The sequence below is a fragment of the Lipotes vexillifer genome, unplaced genomic scaffold, assembly GCF_000442215.2.
Source record: "Lipotes vexillifer unplaced genomic scaffold, Lipotes_vexillifer_v1.1 scaffold1, whole genome shotgun sequence".
Taxonomy (NCBI): Eukaryota; Metazoa; Chordata; class Mammalia; order Artiodactyla; family Lipotidae; genus Lipotes; species Lipotes vexillifer.
In genome coordinates, this window is record NW_006779068.1 from 442,964 (window position 1) to 462,086 (window position 19,123).

The window sequence follows — 19,123 nt, forward strand, 5'->3', positions numbered from 1 at the left end:
TCTGCCTCCTTTTACACTAAAAGGTAATGTAACAAATACTTATATAAGAAACATGGACTTCAAATGACACGGATGACTTGGAAATAGGATTGATTCACTTTACAAAAGTAGAGATGATCTCAAGACTCCATTCTCAATCAGTGAAGGTGTGTTAATACTGAAATGTAAATAGCTACGGTTCAGATTGTCCTTTCGAGTGGCGAAAAGGATAGACAAGTTTCTGTAAACCTCACAGAGAAAATACTCACAGTTCTCAAAATGAAAATCTACTGAAAAAAATCATAATTCTTAGCAGAAAGAAGCTATTTCATCATTAAGAGTTACACTTCCAATGCTGTCAAATAAATATATCCCTGGGGAATCTGAGGTCCTGTCTGTTGCCTCATGTTTCAAAATATCTCAGAGGTGTCAACATTTACTACACATGAACTGTTATGTATAGCCTCTATCCCTCTTTTACTTACATTTACATACTACAGTGCTTTATTGCCAAAGAAAGGAAATGAGCAATTCAGTATTTCCCCTGTATCATTCATATAGTGTGACAGAAGTTCATTAAAATGATTTCTTAAAAAGCCATGTTAAAGTAAATACCATAGTGTTACAAAAGGTACAAAATGTGTGAAATATTTAAAATAAATTTTAGAGGGAAATCATAAACTTTTGCAAGCTTTAGGTTCTTCTATCAAATTCTTGCCCCCAGTGGGAAAGAGGATGGACAAGGTTGGGAGGCCTTCCTTTTGTTCTCAGTAGCCCATTTTTCTCCACTGAGAACCCTACTTTATACTACTCCACACTGAGCCTCAGTCATTTTTAAGGCGCTGGTAAGCCCCCAGACAGGGCACAGCTTCAGGGTCTCACACATAATACCAATGTCAGTGTAATGCTACTATGTCACCAAGGTTGATATTAGGAGTTTCAGGACATTTGAAAAACACTTGGAAGATAAATGTTTCAAGAGATAATATTTTTGGCAAGTTAATTTTAAAACAATTTCTTCTTAACCTATTATTATGTGAAAATACTAATTATGATTCCAGGTATTACTTTTAATTTATTTTGAGGAAAAAAAAGTCAATTACAAAATTGATTTTTATGTATTTTAACTTTGAAGTGTGATGACAAAGCAATATACTAGTTTAAAGTATTAACAGGAAAAAAAATAAAGTGTTAACAGAGCAGAAAGTATACCTCTGAATGACCTTCAAAAGTCAGCTTAGAAGGCTATGTACATTTATTCTAAGGATTCTGCTACTGTCCCTCTCAAAATATTTTGATATTGGCTCAAAGACACTTATAAACCATGTAAGAACTAAGTCTTATTTCTTTAGAATTGTGTTTCTTATGTGATGCCAAACTTTGCTTAAGTATCCTTTTCATTCATCAACTTGTAACCTAAGGACTTTTTGTTGTTTCAAATTTTAAATTTCTTTTGAAAGGCCACCATTTCCCATCACTGGCAGTATTCAAAAGAATGGGCTGTAGGTCATTCAGGCAGCTCATACGGAGACCCCCCCAGGTGTCTGGAGCACTGGCTTTATCTCTGGCATAATATATGGACTCCCAAGGTGACCACTCTAAAGGGCCTAGCATTCTAGAGGATGTGTCAGTTCTGGTGTGATTCCTTCTTTTGAAATTGGTCATCTCACTACTATAGTCAGACAATAGAAAGTGGGATGAAACTTTAGGTATAACTCTTTTGGGAGGTATTAATTTTTAAAGTATTGGTATTATTCACAGGTCCAAAATCCAATTTTGCTCCTAGTTTTTTTTTTTTTTTGGCTGCGCTGTGAGGCTTGTGGGATCTTAGTTCCCTGACCAGGGATCAAACCCGGGCCCTTGGCAGTGAGAGCATGGAGTCCTAACCACTGGACCGCCAGAGAATTCCTGCTCCTACTTTTAAAAATAGGTGTAATTCTCTATAACTTAAGGACAATTTGTTAAAATGAATATTAATCCCTGTGCTACCTGTATAGGTGGATGAATAAACAACCAAGGGTAGAAAGACTATTAATATGAATGCCTTGGAGGCCGGTCTCATGCAGCCTGGTGTAATAAAAAACACGAATTCTAGACTCTGTGTTGTCACAGGTGTGCGGGTATTTAATCTCTCCGACCCTTAAGTGTTCCCATCTGTAAAATGAGAAGGCTAGACTAGATGACTCAATTCTGGGATCTTAGTTCCCTGACCAGGATCAAACCCGGGCCCTTGGCAGTGAGAGCATGGAGTCCTAACCACTGGACCGCCAGAGAATTCCTGCTCCTACTTTTAAAAATAGGTGTAATTCTCTATAACTTAAGGACAATTTGTTAAAATGAATATTAATCCCTGTGCTACCTGTATAGGTGGATGAATAAACAACCAAGGGTAGAAAGACTATTAATATGAATGCCTTGGAGGCCGGTCTCATGCAGCCTGGTGTAATAAAAAACACGAATTCTAGACTCTGTGTTGTCACAGGTGTGCGGGTATTTAATCTCTCCGACCCTTAAGTGTTCCCATCTGTAAAATGAGAAGGCTAGACTAGATGACTCAATTCTAGCCTGCTAACCTAAGCCACCTCTCTGTTCGCCCAGAATGTGTCAGAAGCATGGCCTTTGGAAAAGGTAACAAGGACAAAATCCGGGATTGGATCACGCTATGGTTTCTCATCACTGAAACAGTAAGTGCCTAGTGTGAAACAGGTTCTGGATGTCTCCCATAACAGACTTTCCATGTCCCTGGAACAGCCACACCACTGTGGACAAACTTTAGCTGTAGGCAAACAAATTTCTGGTCTACCCAGGTCACCCAGAACCATCTTCTTAAACCCTTTCCATGGGTTTCTAAATGCTGCCTTCAACTCTCCCTACCCTCCTCAAGTACTCAGTCACGTATTAAAAGGGCGTGTGCCTTGGCTGAATACAGTGTTTGATAAAGGGAGTGAGGCACTTGTTTCATTAGTTTCTTCTTCCAGGAAAAAAGGTAAACAACGCTATTGGCTAAAGCCTGGACCCTCAGATTACACCAGGGTCCTGAGAGGCCATGGCTTTGCTTCTCAGCCACAACTGGGAATAAAATCTGGAGCTCTGCTGAGGCAATTTCCCTGCTAACAACATGCAAATGCCTAATTAGACTTAAAGGACTGACCGTAAGATGAAGACTTAAGGTAACGAGCTAATACCAAATTTATTTAACTTCCTCAAAAAATACCAAACTGGAAAAGTTACAATGTTTGGTCTCCTAAAATTGTTGCCTCTTGTTTTGCTTCCATTTTGTCAGTACTGGCCTGTACCTTCTCTGGGCCAGTTGTTTTACATTTTCACCCCTGCTTACAAAAGAACATAAAGCTTGCCCTGAAACACCCAGAAAGGGTTCATTCTTTCTCTCTTCTTCTGTTATTTGCATTATCATGGTCAACAAATACTTTCACAAAAACATTCCAAGCCACACAGGGCCCTCCTCCTTCTTAAACATTCTTTCCATTTCCTGAGGGGGGATGTGCACCGGGAGAGGGGAGGCGGGTGATTGGAACCAAACAAAGACTGTGTTTGTGTTTATCTTTAAGAGGTAAGGGACCACTGCAGGGTTGAGATGGCCAAATTAAAAGTACAGAATCAAATTGCTGTTTGCAGTTCTTAAGACCATGAGGCCAACACTCTGAAATTCACATCTCCCCAAAGTACCTCAAATAACAAGAATAAAAATGCCAAGAATGAAGTTAGTCTAGGCTAATCTTTCCAAAGTGTAAAGAAGTTATAATCCCACAAGTTAACACACTTCTCAGGGCTTTGTGTGTTCTCTTTCCAGTTTAGCCAAGCTCCTGGGGTACAGTATTTAAAATATTTGAATCATATCTTGTGCTGACAAAAAAAATTTTCCAAAAGACTGGAAAAGTGGCTCAATTCAAACGTATGAAACCATGTGAAACTTAGGTAAAGCTGTTTACATTCACAATACAAAGGATCAGACACCAGGATGGCTGGTTACGACATAACAATGCATTCTGAGTTCCTTTGTGATACCGGGAGGAAAAAAAAAAGCCCCACTGGGTTGCACTGTATTTACATGTTTACTGGCTTCTTCCTGACTAGCACCACTCTTTCTCCTCCCCCCACCCCCCACCTCCCAATACTTTTAAGCTACTTATTTTAAGTCACAGGAATATTCAATCTAAGAAAAGTTATCTTATTAGAGTAATATAATTTCTCAAAGAAGAGAGCATATTTACACACATCTAACACATGAAAATACTCTATTTTATACTAAATTCCAGGTTCAAATGAACTACAATACAGCACTTTACCTTGTCTGTACTGTCAGGATTGTTCAAATTGGGGGATACGGTGTGTTGCCCCCTGCAGTGACTCACTACCTCGTCAGACAAGTCCAAATCGGTCCCAGTCGTTGGGGAACGTTCAGGAACAAGGGGTCTGGACTGAGAGTTTCTAGCTATTTGGGTTACACATCCACTCCTTTGATAAGTGAGCCTTCTAAGACTATAGTGAAGTCCTGGATGGTCTGCAGAATGCGGATGAGGGAGTTGACGGTCATGCGATCTCGCAGGAGGGCACTCTCCTCATACATTCGGGTGATGGCAGGACACTCGGCTAACAGCGGAATCCACTGTGGGAGCAGGCGATCCCTACAGACCCAAAGAGAAACAAGTCCTGAGCACTGCTGCCCTCGCTGCAGAACAAGGCACACACTGGAGCTTTTGACGGGAAGGTGTGGGTGTGGGACTGGATGGGGAAAACTCTAGCCAAGCTCTGAGGTCACCAAAGACAAAACCAAAGTCAACTAGCTGGATAATGACTGGTTAAAAAGATAAGGTAATGAGACAGTGTAAGCTAACGAGGAAACCCATCAGGTTCTAAAAGTGGATCTGCACAAGTTGGCCATAAGGACTTAGATGTATTAAAGAAATTCTCTACTCTGATTCTACCACTTAAAAAAAAGGCAGAATACCATTCTGTATTCTTTTTTTACAGGGATGTTAATCAGACATCTGTGGCAAGGCATGCCAAAGTACATTGACCTTTTGGGAAGAAAGTCTCCATTTAATTGTAGGGACTAGCGCTTTTTTAAAAAATTTACACAACATTACAAGGTAAGGAACAAAATCAAAGCAGAAAAACATTAAGTAGATTTTATAAACCAAAAGAGGGGTTGCGCTGGTCTAATAAATCAGAACAGTAACAAGATAAAAGGAGATAAGGATCATACGCAAAAGGAACTTTAAAAAACACAGCTGAAATTGGGCGGCTTTTATTAAGAAGAAATACAGAACTCAGCTCAGTAAACCAGTTGTTTCAGGAGGACAGGATCTCAATCTTCAGTGTTTCCTGATTAAACTGACATTAGCTATCTGTCACTAAGTAGCTAAGACATCCTCACTGAGCACCGCTCGCTAAGCTTTCATGACAAGGCAGCTAGGCCATCCTGCACCTGGGGCTTCTAGGGGTTTAGAAGAAAACAAACATTGCACAGATAAAAAAATCTTCTAAAGATCTATGTGGTTCATTTCTTACAATTCTGAGAGCCGTTTTAAAATTAATGGAGTGTACAGCTCCTATGTGTCATTTAAAAAAAAGAAAGGGGTAGGAAATTGTCTTAAAGAGAAGACTTTCCATAGTAAGAATTACTTAGATAGTAAGAATTCCACAATGTATTAAATTAAAGCAACATGGTAGCATATACACCCTATACAAGCTCTATACAGGAAATATATATGTGTGAATGTGCTGGTGTGTCTAATTATCTACCAATCTACCTATTACTTATCCACCCACCTCTGGTGCAGTACTGTGTAAATGGTTCAGAGCTTTGGGCTCTGGAGTGCGACTAGGTGTAAATCTTGGCTCTGCCTCTTTCTAGCTGTGTGACCTTTGGAAAGTCTGTTAACTTCTCCGTGCCTCTTCTACTTTCTATTTTCTCATCTATACAGTGGGGATATCGCTTGCTACTTCATGCAGTGGTGGTGGTGAAGTGACAGGAGGGTTAAATAAGATAACGTATGTGAAGTACAGAGCATACTGCCCAACACATAGCAAGCACCCAATACACAGGAGTCTCATAAAATCTGGTACAAAAGAAACCCACGGGAGAGCTTTGTAAGGGGCATGATCTGGTATAATCTTTTCTAAATTCTTGCTCAACATGTGACAAAGATAGGGAAAGTCAAGAACTGGCTTAATACCGTGTTCCAAGGCAAACTAAAATCTGGAATTTGCCGTCCTTCCCAATGTTCCTGGGTGCAGTATTAATAGCATTTACATAGTGGCAGAAGGTTTTGCAGGATGATTTCTGAATGAGGACATCATCTTCATTGTCTAGAATCTGGTCAGTTGTTTCAAAATAAGCAACTGCTCTCTCTGCAGAAGGAAGTCAGAGTCACATCACAATACACATAATACTTCAAATAAAAAAAGATGAATCACTTGGTTTATTCTGGAAATACTAACGACACTTTGCATTATAGCCAGTCCTAAAACCAAAATCATTACTTTATCACTGGTTTCACAATAACTTCTAGAGGCCCATGTTTCACGGTAGAACAATATGCTCCCAGGAGTTCATTTTCTAATCTAGACTGCATTCCAGACGGTTGGAAAGTTTACTTTCTTTAGAATACCTTCAAGAAATGGCAATTGACAGCAAAGAAAAAAAAACCCATGAACTTGTCTGTTAAGACTGGAGCCTTCTAAGAGTAAGTAGCAAAGACATGGTAGCCATTGAGGTGGCGCCCTTTGTTCTAGTTATAGAATGGCTGGCTAACACTGTGCAACAAACTCCTTGACATGGAACTGCTTCAGTAAATCTGAGGAAGAGGGACTTCCCTGGTGGTGCAGTGGTTAAGAATCTGCCTGCCAATGCAGGGGACACGGGTTCAAGCCCTGGTCCGGGAAGACCCCACATGCCATGGAGCAACTAAGCCCGTGCACTACAACTACTGGGCCTGCACTCTAGAGCCCGTGAGCCACAACTACTGAGCCTGTGTGCTACAACTACTGAAGCCCGTGCGCCTAGAGCCCATGCTCCGCAACAAAGAGAAGCCACGGCAATGAGAAGCCCGCGAACCGCAACAAAGAGTAGCCCCCGTGCACCACAACTAGAGAAAGCCTGTGTGCAGCAACAAAGACCCAACACAGCCAAAAATAAATAAATTTATTAAAAACAAAAATCTGAGCAAGAGTTATGTATATACATGTCAGAAGCAGGAGCAGTAAGAGTCTATGCATTCCAAAAGAAAAAAAAACAGGGCTTCCCTGGTGGCCCAGTGGCTGAGAGTCCGCCTGCCAATGCAGGGGACGCGGGTTTGTGCCCCGGTCCGGGAGGATCCCGCATGCCGCGGAGCGGCTGGGCCCGTGAGCCGTGGCCGTTAAGCCTGCGTGTCCGGAGCCTGTGCTCCACAACGGGAGAGGCCACAACAGTAAGAGGCCCACATACCGCAAAAAAAAAGAAAAAAAAAAGAAAAAAAAACAACCCACTCTAGGGGGCCTAGCTTTGTCAGCTTTCCTTTCTTTGCCTAAAAGTTCTTGGATAAAATCAACTACTTCATCCAGGCCTTATTTACAAACATGAAATGATTAATTTCCCTGTTAAAGAAACTGGGAATTGTAGAAGAAGCTGCATAGCAAAATAAAGAATATACCAAGTTTAGCGAGAGCTAGAGCAGTACATTCCAGTAGAACTTTCCATGATGATGAAAATATTCTACATCTGCAAGGTCTAATTCTACAGCCACTAGTAGGGCTGGTGTGACTGAGGGAGTGAATTTTAAACTTAATTTAAATTAAGCCAATTTAAATAGCCACATATGACTACTGGTTACCATACTGGACAGCACAGAACTAGAGTGATCCTTTTAAAACATAGATTATATCATGTCACTCCTTAGCTCCAGGCCTTCCAAGGACTTCCCATACCATTCAGTACAAAGAACAAAGTGCTTCCAGAGGCCTAGAAGGCCCTCCACAACCGGCCCTGGCAGTAAACACCCTCTCCTCCGAATCCCAGCCCCTCTCCCTCACTCTGCTCCGGTCCCACGGACATCCCTGCTGCTCCATGCAAGGCCAAGCACAGCCCCACCCTGCTCTGCCGGGCGCTTCTTTCAGCCTCCAGTGCCCTCTTCCCCGTATTCACAAGGCTCACTTCCTTGAAGTCTTTGCTTAATGTTACCTTGTCAACAAAGTCTGTAAGCACCCCCATTAAAAGAGTGCCCCCACTCCATTTCCTTTCACCTTGCTCTATTTTTTTCCAGATCAACGATGACCTTCCAACATATCAGATGAATTGCATATCTGTTATGTTTTTGTGTATTGTTTGCCCCTACCAGATTATAAATTTGTCAACCATAGGAATTTCTGTGTTTTGTTTACTTTTATCTTTATGTATATCTTGAGCATCTAGAATACTGTTTAATACTGTGGACATTTATACATATTTGTTGATTGAATGAAAAGCACAGATACTGCTTATTTGATATTTACTTTTAAAAACATACACCCTTATCACTAACTCTTATTCACTCCAATTCCTGAGTTTGAGTTTTCTAAGAAACATTTTGATGACCTTATAACAACACACACCAGCTTTAATTTACCTATGAAGTCCCAGATGAAGACGTTCTTGTGAAAGATGCGAGCAGATTTGAAGCCATGGTGGAAAACTTGCTCAAGTGCTGCAACTAAGCCACTCTCTCCACACAGCAACACAGTGAGGCTTCCTCTCTGTGGAGCGCAACACACAGTGCCGGAGAATAAGCTCTTGCTCGATGTTTAAGAAAAATACTAGAGGAACAAGTGCTGAGAGTAGCCATGAAGCATTTTTTGCAGCTATTAGAAAGCTTACAAATGAAAATTAAAGCACCTTTTACTGCCTTATGTATCATGTATAAAGCAGCTTTAAAATCCTACCGTATTAAGTTTTATAGCCCATCATACCTCTTTTTCAGGTTTGTGAAAATGTTTCACAATATTGTTCACAGCTTCTCCAATTCCTTCTTGGATCTGTCCAGCACTGGGTTCTAAAAAATAATCAATAATGGCTGAATTCTCATGCAAGGGAAATAAACCAAAGTACTACAGGACATCAACTGTGCCTGCCTGTGGTGGAAACACTTCACCAGAGCAGGCTGGCTTGTCAGGGTTCCGTGAAACTTGCCTTGGCCAGTTTGGCCAAGGGAGAGGCATATTGGCACAATGGAGTAGAAACCAAGAGACCCCCAAGATTCAAATGCCAGCCTTACCACTTGCAATCCATAACCTTAGTCAAATTGCCTAACTTCCTCTGAGTTTGAGTTTCTTCAATCTAAAACAGAGAAAATACACACCTCTTGGGTCACAGGGAAAAGTGAATGAGATATTATGTGTAAATCATCTGGCATGGTGCCTGTCACAAAGTGCTAGCTAGTCCTCAGATCTAAGGAGAGAGGTGGGAAAGACCCACAGCATCATTCCTCAGGTACCCCTTATCCCACCTACCTCCGAGTCCTTAGTAGGCACAGACTAAGGCTTCTGGAACTCTGAATGTCTAATTTGGATCGTGTGCTTTGCTGTTGTCTTAAAAGTAAAGGGTATATGTTTAAAGATGCCAGGTACATGGGGACACCCTGCCTTGAAGCCCAGAACTGTTTCTTTCTGGCCACTTAGTCCATCTGGGCACTGCTTCATTCTCTCAGCCAGTACTTGCTTACCTAGGCCCCCATCCTGAGGGAGAGCTTGGTGGGTTTCTTGAATGGAATCTAAAGCACCTTTGCCTCCCAAACCCCAAGAATGATTAAAAAAAAAAAAGGAGAAAAAGACGGAAAAGAAAAAAAGGTGGTAAACAGGTTTCATCCATGGATAGAAGTAAGTAACAAGAGAAAAATGAAATAACTGGTCTTTTCTTGTAGTGATTAACTCTTAAATCAAACTCACATATCACACTATAAATGACATGCTATACAGTCTAGAATTTAAGAATCTTTAAATTCATACTGCTGGAGGATTTCTTGCGTAAGACATTTTCCAGGTAAGACTCAAGTAAGTTTTCTCTATACCAACGCAAAAAAATTGCTAAAATGGAAACCTCTTATAATTGAAGGACTGATACTGTGCCATCTCCAGCTCCTAGTAATTTTTTTACTTGTACCTTTCTCTTTTAAACATGAAGATCTACGTTGAAAGCTTTTATTCATTTCGAACGAACCCTGTGCTGATCAGCATTACTTTGAAACCAATTTAAAATGTTTAGTTCTCTAAATATCACCTTGCACACACTGTGAAAAAAACACCACGGTACCCATCTCTGAGTTTCACATTATTTAAAATTTTCTGCTTATTGAGAAAGAAAATATGACCGGAAGTGGGGGATAAGGCCTCTCAAAACATTAATACCCCATAAAATTGGACTGATTCACAAGTTGTAATAATTTGGAAGGACTGAACTGAAATCCACTTTTTAATTTTAAATCAGCATAGCTGAGGTATTACATACAATAAATTCACCAATTTTAAGTGTGTAATTTGATGAGTTTTGACAGATGTATAGACATATAACCATCACCACAAACATAATATAGAAAATTTCCATCAACCCAAAAAGTCCCCCCGTTCCCCTTTTCAGTCAATCCCCTTCCCCAGCTCATAACCCCTGTCAACTGCTGATCTGCTTTTCATCGTTATCATATTGCCTTTTCTAGAATTTAATACAAATGGATTCATATAGTGTCTGGTCCTTTGTGTCTGGTTTCTCTCACCTGGCATAATAGTTTTGATTCATCCGTGATGTTAGATATATCCACAGTATTGCTGAATAGTATCCCATTGACTAGATATACCACTATCTGCTTCTCCACTCACCAGCTGGTGGACACTGGGGTTGTTTCCATTTTGGCTATTATGAATAAAGCTGCTAGCAGCATTTGAGTACAAGTCTTGGTGTAGATATATGTATTCATTTCTTTTGGGTATATATCTAGTGTGGGACTGCCGGGTCAAGTGTATGGTTAGTATGTGTATATCTTTAAAAGAAATTGCTAAATGGTTTTTCCTTTTGCATTCCCACTGGCAATATATGAGTATTCCTTTGTTCTCTACCCTTATTTTAGCTATTCTAGTGTGTGTGTGTGTGTGTGTGTGTGTGTGTGTGTGTGTGTGTGTGTGTGTGTGTGTTAAGTTTACTTCTGAAGGCAGAGAAGAATTATGAATATAGGGAATCATTTGAGAAAGAATAATTTTACATTTTAGGCTGTATCATTCTAAGAGTTAATATATTACTATGTACTAAGAAATGGATATGGAATAATAATATCTAAGGACCTCTTAGGTACCTCTTATTTTACTCATGGTTACTGTCTATAAACTGAAATAAAACCACTTCACTGATAAACTTCTGTGATCTTTCACTAAATCATACTGCCTCTTTATTAGTTTTCTGTGGTTCTGGTACTAGGTTACCACAAATTTGGTAATGTAAAAAAGCAGAAATTTATTCTCCCACAATTCCAAAGGCAGAAGTCAGAAATCAGTATCACCGGGCAGAAGCCAAGGTGTGGACAGGGCTGCACTTCCTCTGGAGGCTCAGTGGAAGAAGCTGCTCCTTGCCGCTTCAAGCTCTGGTGGCTCTGGCATTCCTTGGCTTGTGGCCACATCACTTCAATTTCTGCCTCCATCTTTCTATGGTCTTCTCCTCTGTGTGTGTCTAATTTCCTTTTGCCTCCCTCTTATAAGAATACATGTGATTGCATTTAGGGCCTACCTGGATAATCCAGGATAATCTCCCCAACTCAAGTTCCTTAACTTAATTATATTTGCAAGGACCCTTTTTCTAAATAAAGTAACATTTACAGATCCCAGGGATTAAAATCTGATACCCCTGGGAGACATTATTCAGCCTATTAAAGACCACATTAGTATAAATTAGAAGTTTATTGTACTATTCAAAATGGCATATGAACATAGTATCCTATCCACAGAATTCACTTTTTTATAGTATTTTGTTTTATCACTTCTACAGGAAGTTGGGGGTGGGGTAGGGAGAGGAATTTTTAGAATTCCTCTTAGAATTCTTCTTAGAAAAAGGGGCTCTGGATAACTAGATGTGGGAGTACTGTAACATGCAGTTGTTGTTGGATTTTAGCATGCAGTTTTTGTTGGATTTTAGCATCTAAATTCTTCAGGCTTTTAATTATTTGTTAATGTCCTGCTTTACTTTCCCCCCTTTTTTCTCTCCCCATTCTTTTTTTTTTTTTTAATTAATTAATTTTATTTTATTGGCCTTGTTGGGTCTTTGTTGCTGCGCGTGGGCTTTCTCTAGTTGTGGTGAGCGGGGGCTACTCTTCATTGCGGTGCACAGGCTTCTTATTGTGGTGGCTTCTCTTGTTTCAGAGCATGGGCTTCAGTAGTTGTGGTGCGTGGGCTTCAGTAGTTGCGGCACGCGGGCTCAGTAGTTGTAACTCGCAGGCTCTAGAGCGTAGGCTAGGTAGCTGTGGTGCACGGTCTTAGTTGCTCCGCAGCATGTGGGATCTTCCCTAGCCAGGGCTCAAACCCGTGTCCCCTGCGTTGGCAGGTGGATTCTTAACCACTGCGCCACCAGGGAAGCCCTCTCTCCCCACTCTTAAAGCCTTTCTCTCAAATTAATTTTCCTCGGCTTTTTGCTTTTCAATCTCCTTACCGTAATTCATTAATACAACAGTTTTCTATGAAATGGCTACATGATGCCTGCAACATGACACACTGGAAAATAAAAAAACTATTTACTGGTAGTTTTTCCTGTCAGTGAAGTGATGCTTAGTCTCCTGGCCATGGTGGGTGATTTCTGCTGGGGTGGAGTCCGACACTGCTTCACTAGATCCTCATCTGCTGCTGATATCATCAATTCTCCAATGAGAATTCTCTCCAGGCTTCCATCATCAATGCCTTTCCCCAGCCACCGCCCGCATGGGAACCTGGTAGGACAGAAACAAACTTCAGAATCACCAATATCTTACTAGCTTTAATTAGAATTTTTAAATGGCACCATGGGTGAAGCCCATCATTTTGGTGCCTGTGGGTTGCTTTTTTCATTATGAAAAATTTCAAACACATAAAAAAGTAGAAAAGATAAGAGACACCCATATTCTTATGACTTAAACATAACATTTTGCCATATGCTTCATTTTTATTTTTTGTTAAAAGTACTTTAAAGTAAATTACAAACAACAGGACATTTTACTCCCAAGCACTTTAGTATGAGTCTCTGAAAACTAAAGATATTCTCTCTTATATAAAGAGAATAAATTGTTATCATCAAATTAAAATAATTCTTTAGTATTTTCTCATACCTCGTCTGTATAAAAATTCTGGGGTTAGTTTCAACAACAATATCTTCAAACTAGATGCTAATGCGGGAGTTAAGTTACAGAAGAAAAGAGGAGAATGTTCTCAAAGAAGAGTGCTGGCTTTGCCCAGGAGCATCTGAAAGAGCCTTTCCTCTTATTGACATTATTTTAAGCTTCTTTTTTGTTTCCTTTTTTTTTTATCAGACTTCCACCAATCATTTTCAACATTTGTGGACTAAGCATTAGCAGCAAACACAATCAGTTTCTTAAAAGTATTTTGGGGGCAATTTTGTATTTGGAACAAAATAACACAATTTTGTTATGACATAAACAAAAACAAAACAACCCAAAAAACTAAACTAAAATTCAGAAGGCAGTGGGAAAGCTTTGGAATAAAAATAATTCTCAAACCTTTTCTTGTCTAAAGAGTCTTAAAAGAAGTCTGAGTTCCCAAGGACATTTACTTACCTGTATGTATGTCCTGTGATTTCGTTTCTGACCATGACACAATCCACTAGCCATTTGGCTAACAGTCCTGAGTTATCGTGACCAATCTGAACAGTAGTCAGCTTCCCCAGGTTCTGGCACTGCAGGGACAGGACCACAGGTTACTCAGTACCTGATCCCTTCCTGCTACCTCTCAGCTTTAGCAGTGGTGCCATGGTTCCATCCAATTTAACAACTGCAAAGGACCCACTCTGCATAATGTGTTCTGCTGTGCACTAGAGAAAAATATTCACATCTAATAGACCCCTTCTAATGAGACAGGAGACATAGGAACATTAACTATCAAATGAGAGGGACTCCACAATTCCCTAGAGTAGAGATGTAAACAGGTATTTGAAGAACACTGGGGAAAGAACAATGATTTCTAATTGGAGAACCCAGAAACATTGCAGAGTCAGTGATTTGTGCCTATGAAGGATGAGGAGAATCTCAAGAAGTGGGAAAAGGATGCTGTTTAGATTTAGTTGCAGAGAGGTCAGAGAAACAATTATAGATAGAAAAAATCACCAACATGACTATTTTTCTGCTTCTAATAAAATACTAAGGCAGAACTGACTTCAAACCTCACCTAGAAGTCTTTGAAGCTGTTGTTAAAAAGAAAAAAAAAACAAACATAGTTATCAGTGTCATTCCTGACCCTTTGTGGACAAGTACAAAAGAAAGCGATGGTAATAGGAATGGTGAAAATAAATAACTAAATTCTGACTTTTAAATTCTGATAAAAGATCATAGACCCCAACTGACTATGTATGGCTGGGAACATCAGAACTATGAGTTCTCAAAGCCCTTGACGTCTTTGAATCACAGCGATCTAGGTGAGGGAGGATGGCATCTTGAATTAGTTGTGGCAGCAGAGATGGAAAGAAGTAGGCAGATGTGAGAGTCTAGAAACAGCAATGATGGGACTTATAATGCAGTTTATGTTCCGTACTTGGTAGTCAAAGAAAAGCCAAGGATTTTAATCCTTTATATACAGATGGCTGGGACCCCACTAGCTAGACAGTGTCAGAATAAGCTCTTGGGCAGTGTTATGACTCTGAGTGGAAACTGCTATTCCTAGACTCCAAGGAACATGAGAACAGGACATTTCAGTTAGCACCACTTCCCTCCTGAAACAAGAACAGCTGTTTGTCTTCTTCCTGCATGCCAGGATCAACCAGCATGTGGGCTCAAAAGTATGGGAATACTTCACCAGGTAAGACCTGAAAACTGACTACCATAGTGAAAGGTATATTTTTGCAAAATCACTTTATAAATATCACCACGTGGTCTAAAAACCAAAAGCATGGATAGCAGCTCCCCTGTCCCTTGTCTAGGTTCAGGCAGGGTGAATTTACAGTTTGGAAGAGAACCACTGTGGGGAAAGCATTTACTTGAATGTTCTCTACTTGCCAGGTTCCGACTAGGCACTGGGAATTATGGAATAGGACCTGGCAAAGCCCCAAAGTGCACCATTATGAGTGGAAAAATAGAGCTTAACAATTAAAATAACAATAAAAATACAAAAATTCACGTGTTCAAGACAACTTTAGGTATATAATCCCAAAAATGATCCTGTGTGCTTAATTACTCCTTTATATTATTTGACTCAAGGAAATATGAAAAAGTGAAACTGGCATCGTTGTGTAGAACTATGTATGACACTATGTGCTAAGAAGGGTATTAGCTGGGCTTCCCTGGTGGCACAGTGGTTGAGAGTCCGCCTGCCAATGCAGGGGACTCGGGTTCGTGCCCCAGTCCGGGAAGATCCCACATGCCGCGGAGCGGCTGGGCCCGTGAGCCATGGCCGCTGAGCCTGCACATCTGGAGCCTGTGCTCCGCAACGGGAGAGGCCACAACAGTGAGAGGCCCGCGTACCGCAAAAAAAAAAAGAAAAAAAGAAAGGTATTAGCTGAACTTACTTCAAAAGTCATTTCGAGGAGATTTTTGGGAATCTGCATTACTCCCGTGTCTCCTAGTTCTCCTGATACACAGATCCAAGGGTTCGATGTGATGATCGCATTGCTCAGCTTTTTGATGGGAATGATCACTGACCTATACGGAATCACTGAAAGAAAAATGCTGAAATTAATACAAAATTACAATAAAATTCTCCTGATAGCAAAACAAATATACATTAAGAACTCAGCTGGCTTTCACAGATAATTTGCTTTTTAATGATCTATCAAGATGTACTTAAACAAAAAGATAGATCATAACCTCCCCCAGTCTAGAAAGATGAGGTCTGGTTTATAAGCCAAAAGTCCCAATATTTGTGGTTTCCACACATATACATCACCATGTGTACATGACGTGCGTATTTATCATCACCACTACATTTATAAACAATGTCAGGCATTAGCACCAGAATCTCTGAGGACATAAACAGTGACTGTGCTATATAGTATTTTCATTGTTTTAATGTTTTTATTAATTTTGTTCCAGAATCGAGTATAAATGAGCACGGTTACTGGTATGGTTTCATATAAAAAAAGGTGGTAGATGACTTCTTGGATAGTATCCTCTTGTTGCTGATTTTCTTGGCCAACCCTTAAAAGCACTGCACTTCAGAACTTTCCCATCCCAGTTTTACAGTCCAATATGCAAAGCCAAGAATAATAAACAACAGCACCTCCATTCTGGACATAATATGAAGTCTATAAACTACAACTTGGAAAGGTGACTCATGTGCAAGAGGTGCCCCAGGGAAAGAATCAGGATGTGGAAAGGGATCTGTAAGAAATCTTTTCCCTCTGAAGGCTCTTCAAAAGGCACACCACTAGATGTCACTGTCCTATCACCGTCCTTTGCTCAAATGTGGAAACCACCCGGGCATTACACATACCTCCATTTCCTTTAAAAAGGATGGCTCAAACACATTAGCATATTTTTATCCCTCAGAGCCATACTTTTTTTTTGTTTTTAAAGCAGGGTAGAATCAATATTTTGGTTGGTATTCTCAGGATTTCTGTTCATTCAGCCACAAGAGAGCTAACAGAAAGCCCTCCTTGAAAGAACTACACGTAGAATTAAAAACATTTACTGGACAAGAGGCTCAGATACAGCCTCACAATAGGAGCTCATGCTTCAATGTGCTCTTAGATGAGCAAAATGAATGGGATAAATGGTTCATTTCCCTAACTTTACACAGACGACTTTCTGTTGGGTGAATAACCTCCCTTTCTGTCCTTTTATTTTGGCTGAAGGAAAGGAAAATGTCAGAGGGAAGGCCATACTTTCATGCTTTAGTAATCATGAGACTCAAATGATTTTTGAAACTGAAAGCAGAAGAGGTTAGTGCAAGATGTTATTTTAGGCCCCAGAGGCTACTTTCATTTCTTTCACTGACAGGATTAGAAAAGCTACCGAAAAAGGCCTGTTTAAGGTCAGCAGTTCTGTGGCTGCAAAGGGCTCACAGATGCACAACAACGATTTCATAAAGCAGAAAAAGAGCAATATTATTAAACTCAGAATATTTATTTCATGATGTATTTCGATTCCTCTAATTGAAAGAGTTCCTCAGATGAAGAGAAATCTGCATATATGGGGAGGAACTTAGGATCCTAACTCTTCTCTTTCAAAACTGTACATAACACCTTAGTTTCTAGTAAACTAATAGTAGCTTGAAAGATAACACAGGTTGGCCCAATAACCATTCCAACTCCATTTTCCCCTTGTCTGCCTCTACCAGAGACTTTGAAGGCCAAAACCTATACAATTGTGCCCAGTGAAATATTGGTGATATTTATTGAGATTTCTTAGAAAACTATGTTTTTCTAGCACAGATTCTAACCCCTCTTCCTTGGCACTCCTTCCCTCTTTGGGCTGGAGGGTAGACTGAGAACAGCCATCGCTGGAGGCAATTAGCACGCACTGATCACTGTCAGAGAGCCTGGGTCTGTGATAGCACTGTGGACTGCCTACCCCAAGACTTATCACTGTGTAAGAAAATTAAAACAACGGATTTCTTTAAACCACTATTTTCCAAGCTTCTGATACTTGCAGCTGAATAAAACTGCTGATACAAGTAAAAATTCTCCAAAGTAGGGAAGGGGACCCACTGTAACAGAATAAATGCTGTAATTCAATTTATCAAAAACACATCTCCAGTCATCATTTCCTCCCTCTATAGACCTACAACACCCAGCAAGATCCTGAAGTCTTTCTGAATCTTCAAAGTTTAATGATGTTCAGTTATATAAGTTTATTATCATATACTGATTCTTTGAATTTATGTGTTTCAGGTAAGATACTGGAATATTTGTTTAATAAAACATTTTTCTTTACATCCATCCCAATTCCTACTGCAGACTGGGTTTCCTGGGAAGCAGACTCTGAGTCAGAAATTAGCATGCAGAATGTGATGAAGAAAGCAGGATGGACTGAGGCAGAAACTGAGCTCTGATGCTGTGAGTGCTCAGCTGGTCCCACAGTGAGTTCTGGGACAGCCCAGGGATCAGGCAGGGATGCTGGCCAGCTCTGGTAGGAGGGATAGCTTCAGGTAATGTAGTTTTCTTTGGTGAGACACTCCCCACAGGAGCTGACAGCTGAGGGTGGTCTTCCAGCAGCAACTCCGGCTGCTGGGGCATAACCTTCGTTCATAAATGGAGATGGGGTAGGGCGGGGGGGTGGGTGGGTAGATGTCACAGTGTCTGACTCACTGTACTGTGATAGGTCTCGTTTTAAAAAATATAAACTCTTATTCCATTAGTCATCTGAGCAACTCTTCACTTAACAGTCAATTCTCCAGACTTACTGATAGTGGTGAACACACTGGTGAAGCAGAAATAGTCCACAGCATTGAGGGAAAGAAGATGGTAAAGAAACTGCTCTCTTTCTTCTTCACAACGTAGAAAAGCATAACGTTTATAAAGCTTCCTAGGAAAGGGTAAGAAAAGCACAAAATAATAGTATAGTATATTTTTCATTATGTCTTCCACTAAAAATAAACATCTCCACTTAGACAAAACTATGGGTAGAAACTTTAATCTAGAAAGAACAGACAATTCACAAAAATGAACACATATACAGTTAATAATATATTTAAATCTATTTAGTAATTAAAGAAATAACCTGCCGTGAATCCATTTTGTCTCTCAAAGTAATAAAGATTTAAAAGTGATGACCACTGCTGATGGGGGGTGGGGGGTGGCAGTGAATAATAGAAAGTGGAACCGAAAATTTCAGAAAAGCAATTTGTTGGTAATAATTATTTTGAACCAATCATATTCTTTGCCTCATTAATTTTACTTTAAGGACTCAGTCCTAGGGATATAATATGAAATGTGGGCAATGATTTACTCACAAATGTCCACTTGAATATTATTTGTAAAAGTAAAAATATATCATTGTAT

The 19,123-nt window shown here is 40.1% G+C and overlaps 1 protein-coding gene across 1 annotated transcript in view; it reads right to left on the reverse strand.

The window, feature by feature from the left end:
• Positions 1–4,441: 4,441 nt before the first annotated feature.
• The window catches only part of DENND5B (DENN domain containing 5B), a 208,011-nt gene continuing 193,329 nt past the window's right edge, over positions 4,442–19,123 (reverse strand). Inside the window, 8 exon segments of the mRNA XM_007452177.1 lie at positions 4,442–4,625; positions 6,180–6,354; positions 8,586–8,712; positions 8,926–9,008; positions 12,724–12,911; positions 13,752–13,870; positions 15,692–15,837; positions 18,526–18,647. Of these exon segments, the coding sequence (XP_007452239.1) occupies positions 4,442–4,625; positions 6,180–6,354; positions 8,586–8,712; positions 8,926–9,008; positions 12,724–12,911; positions 13,752–13,870; positions 15,692–15,837; positions 18,526–18,647 (1,144 nt within the window).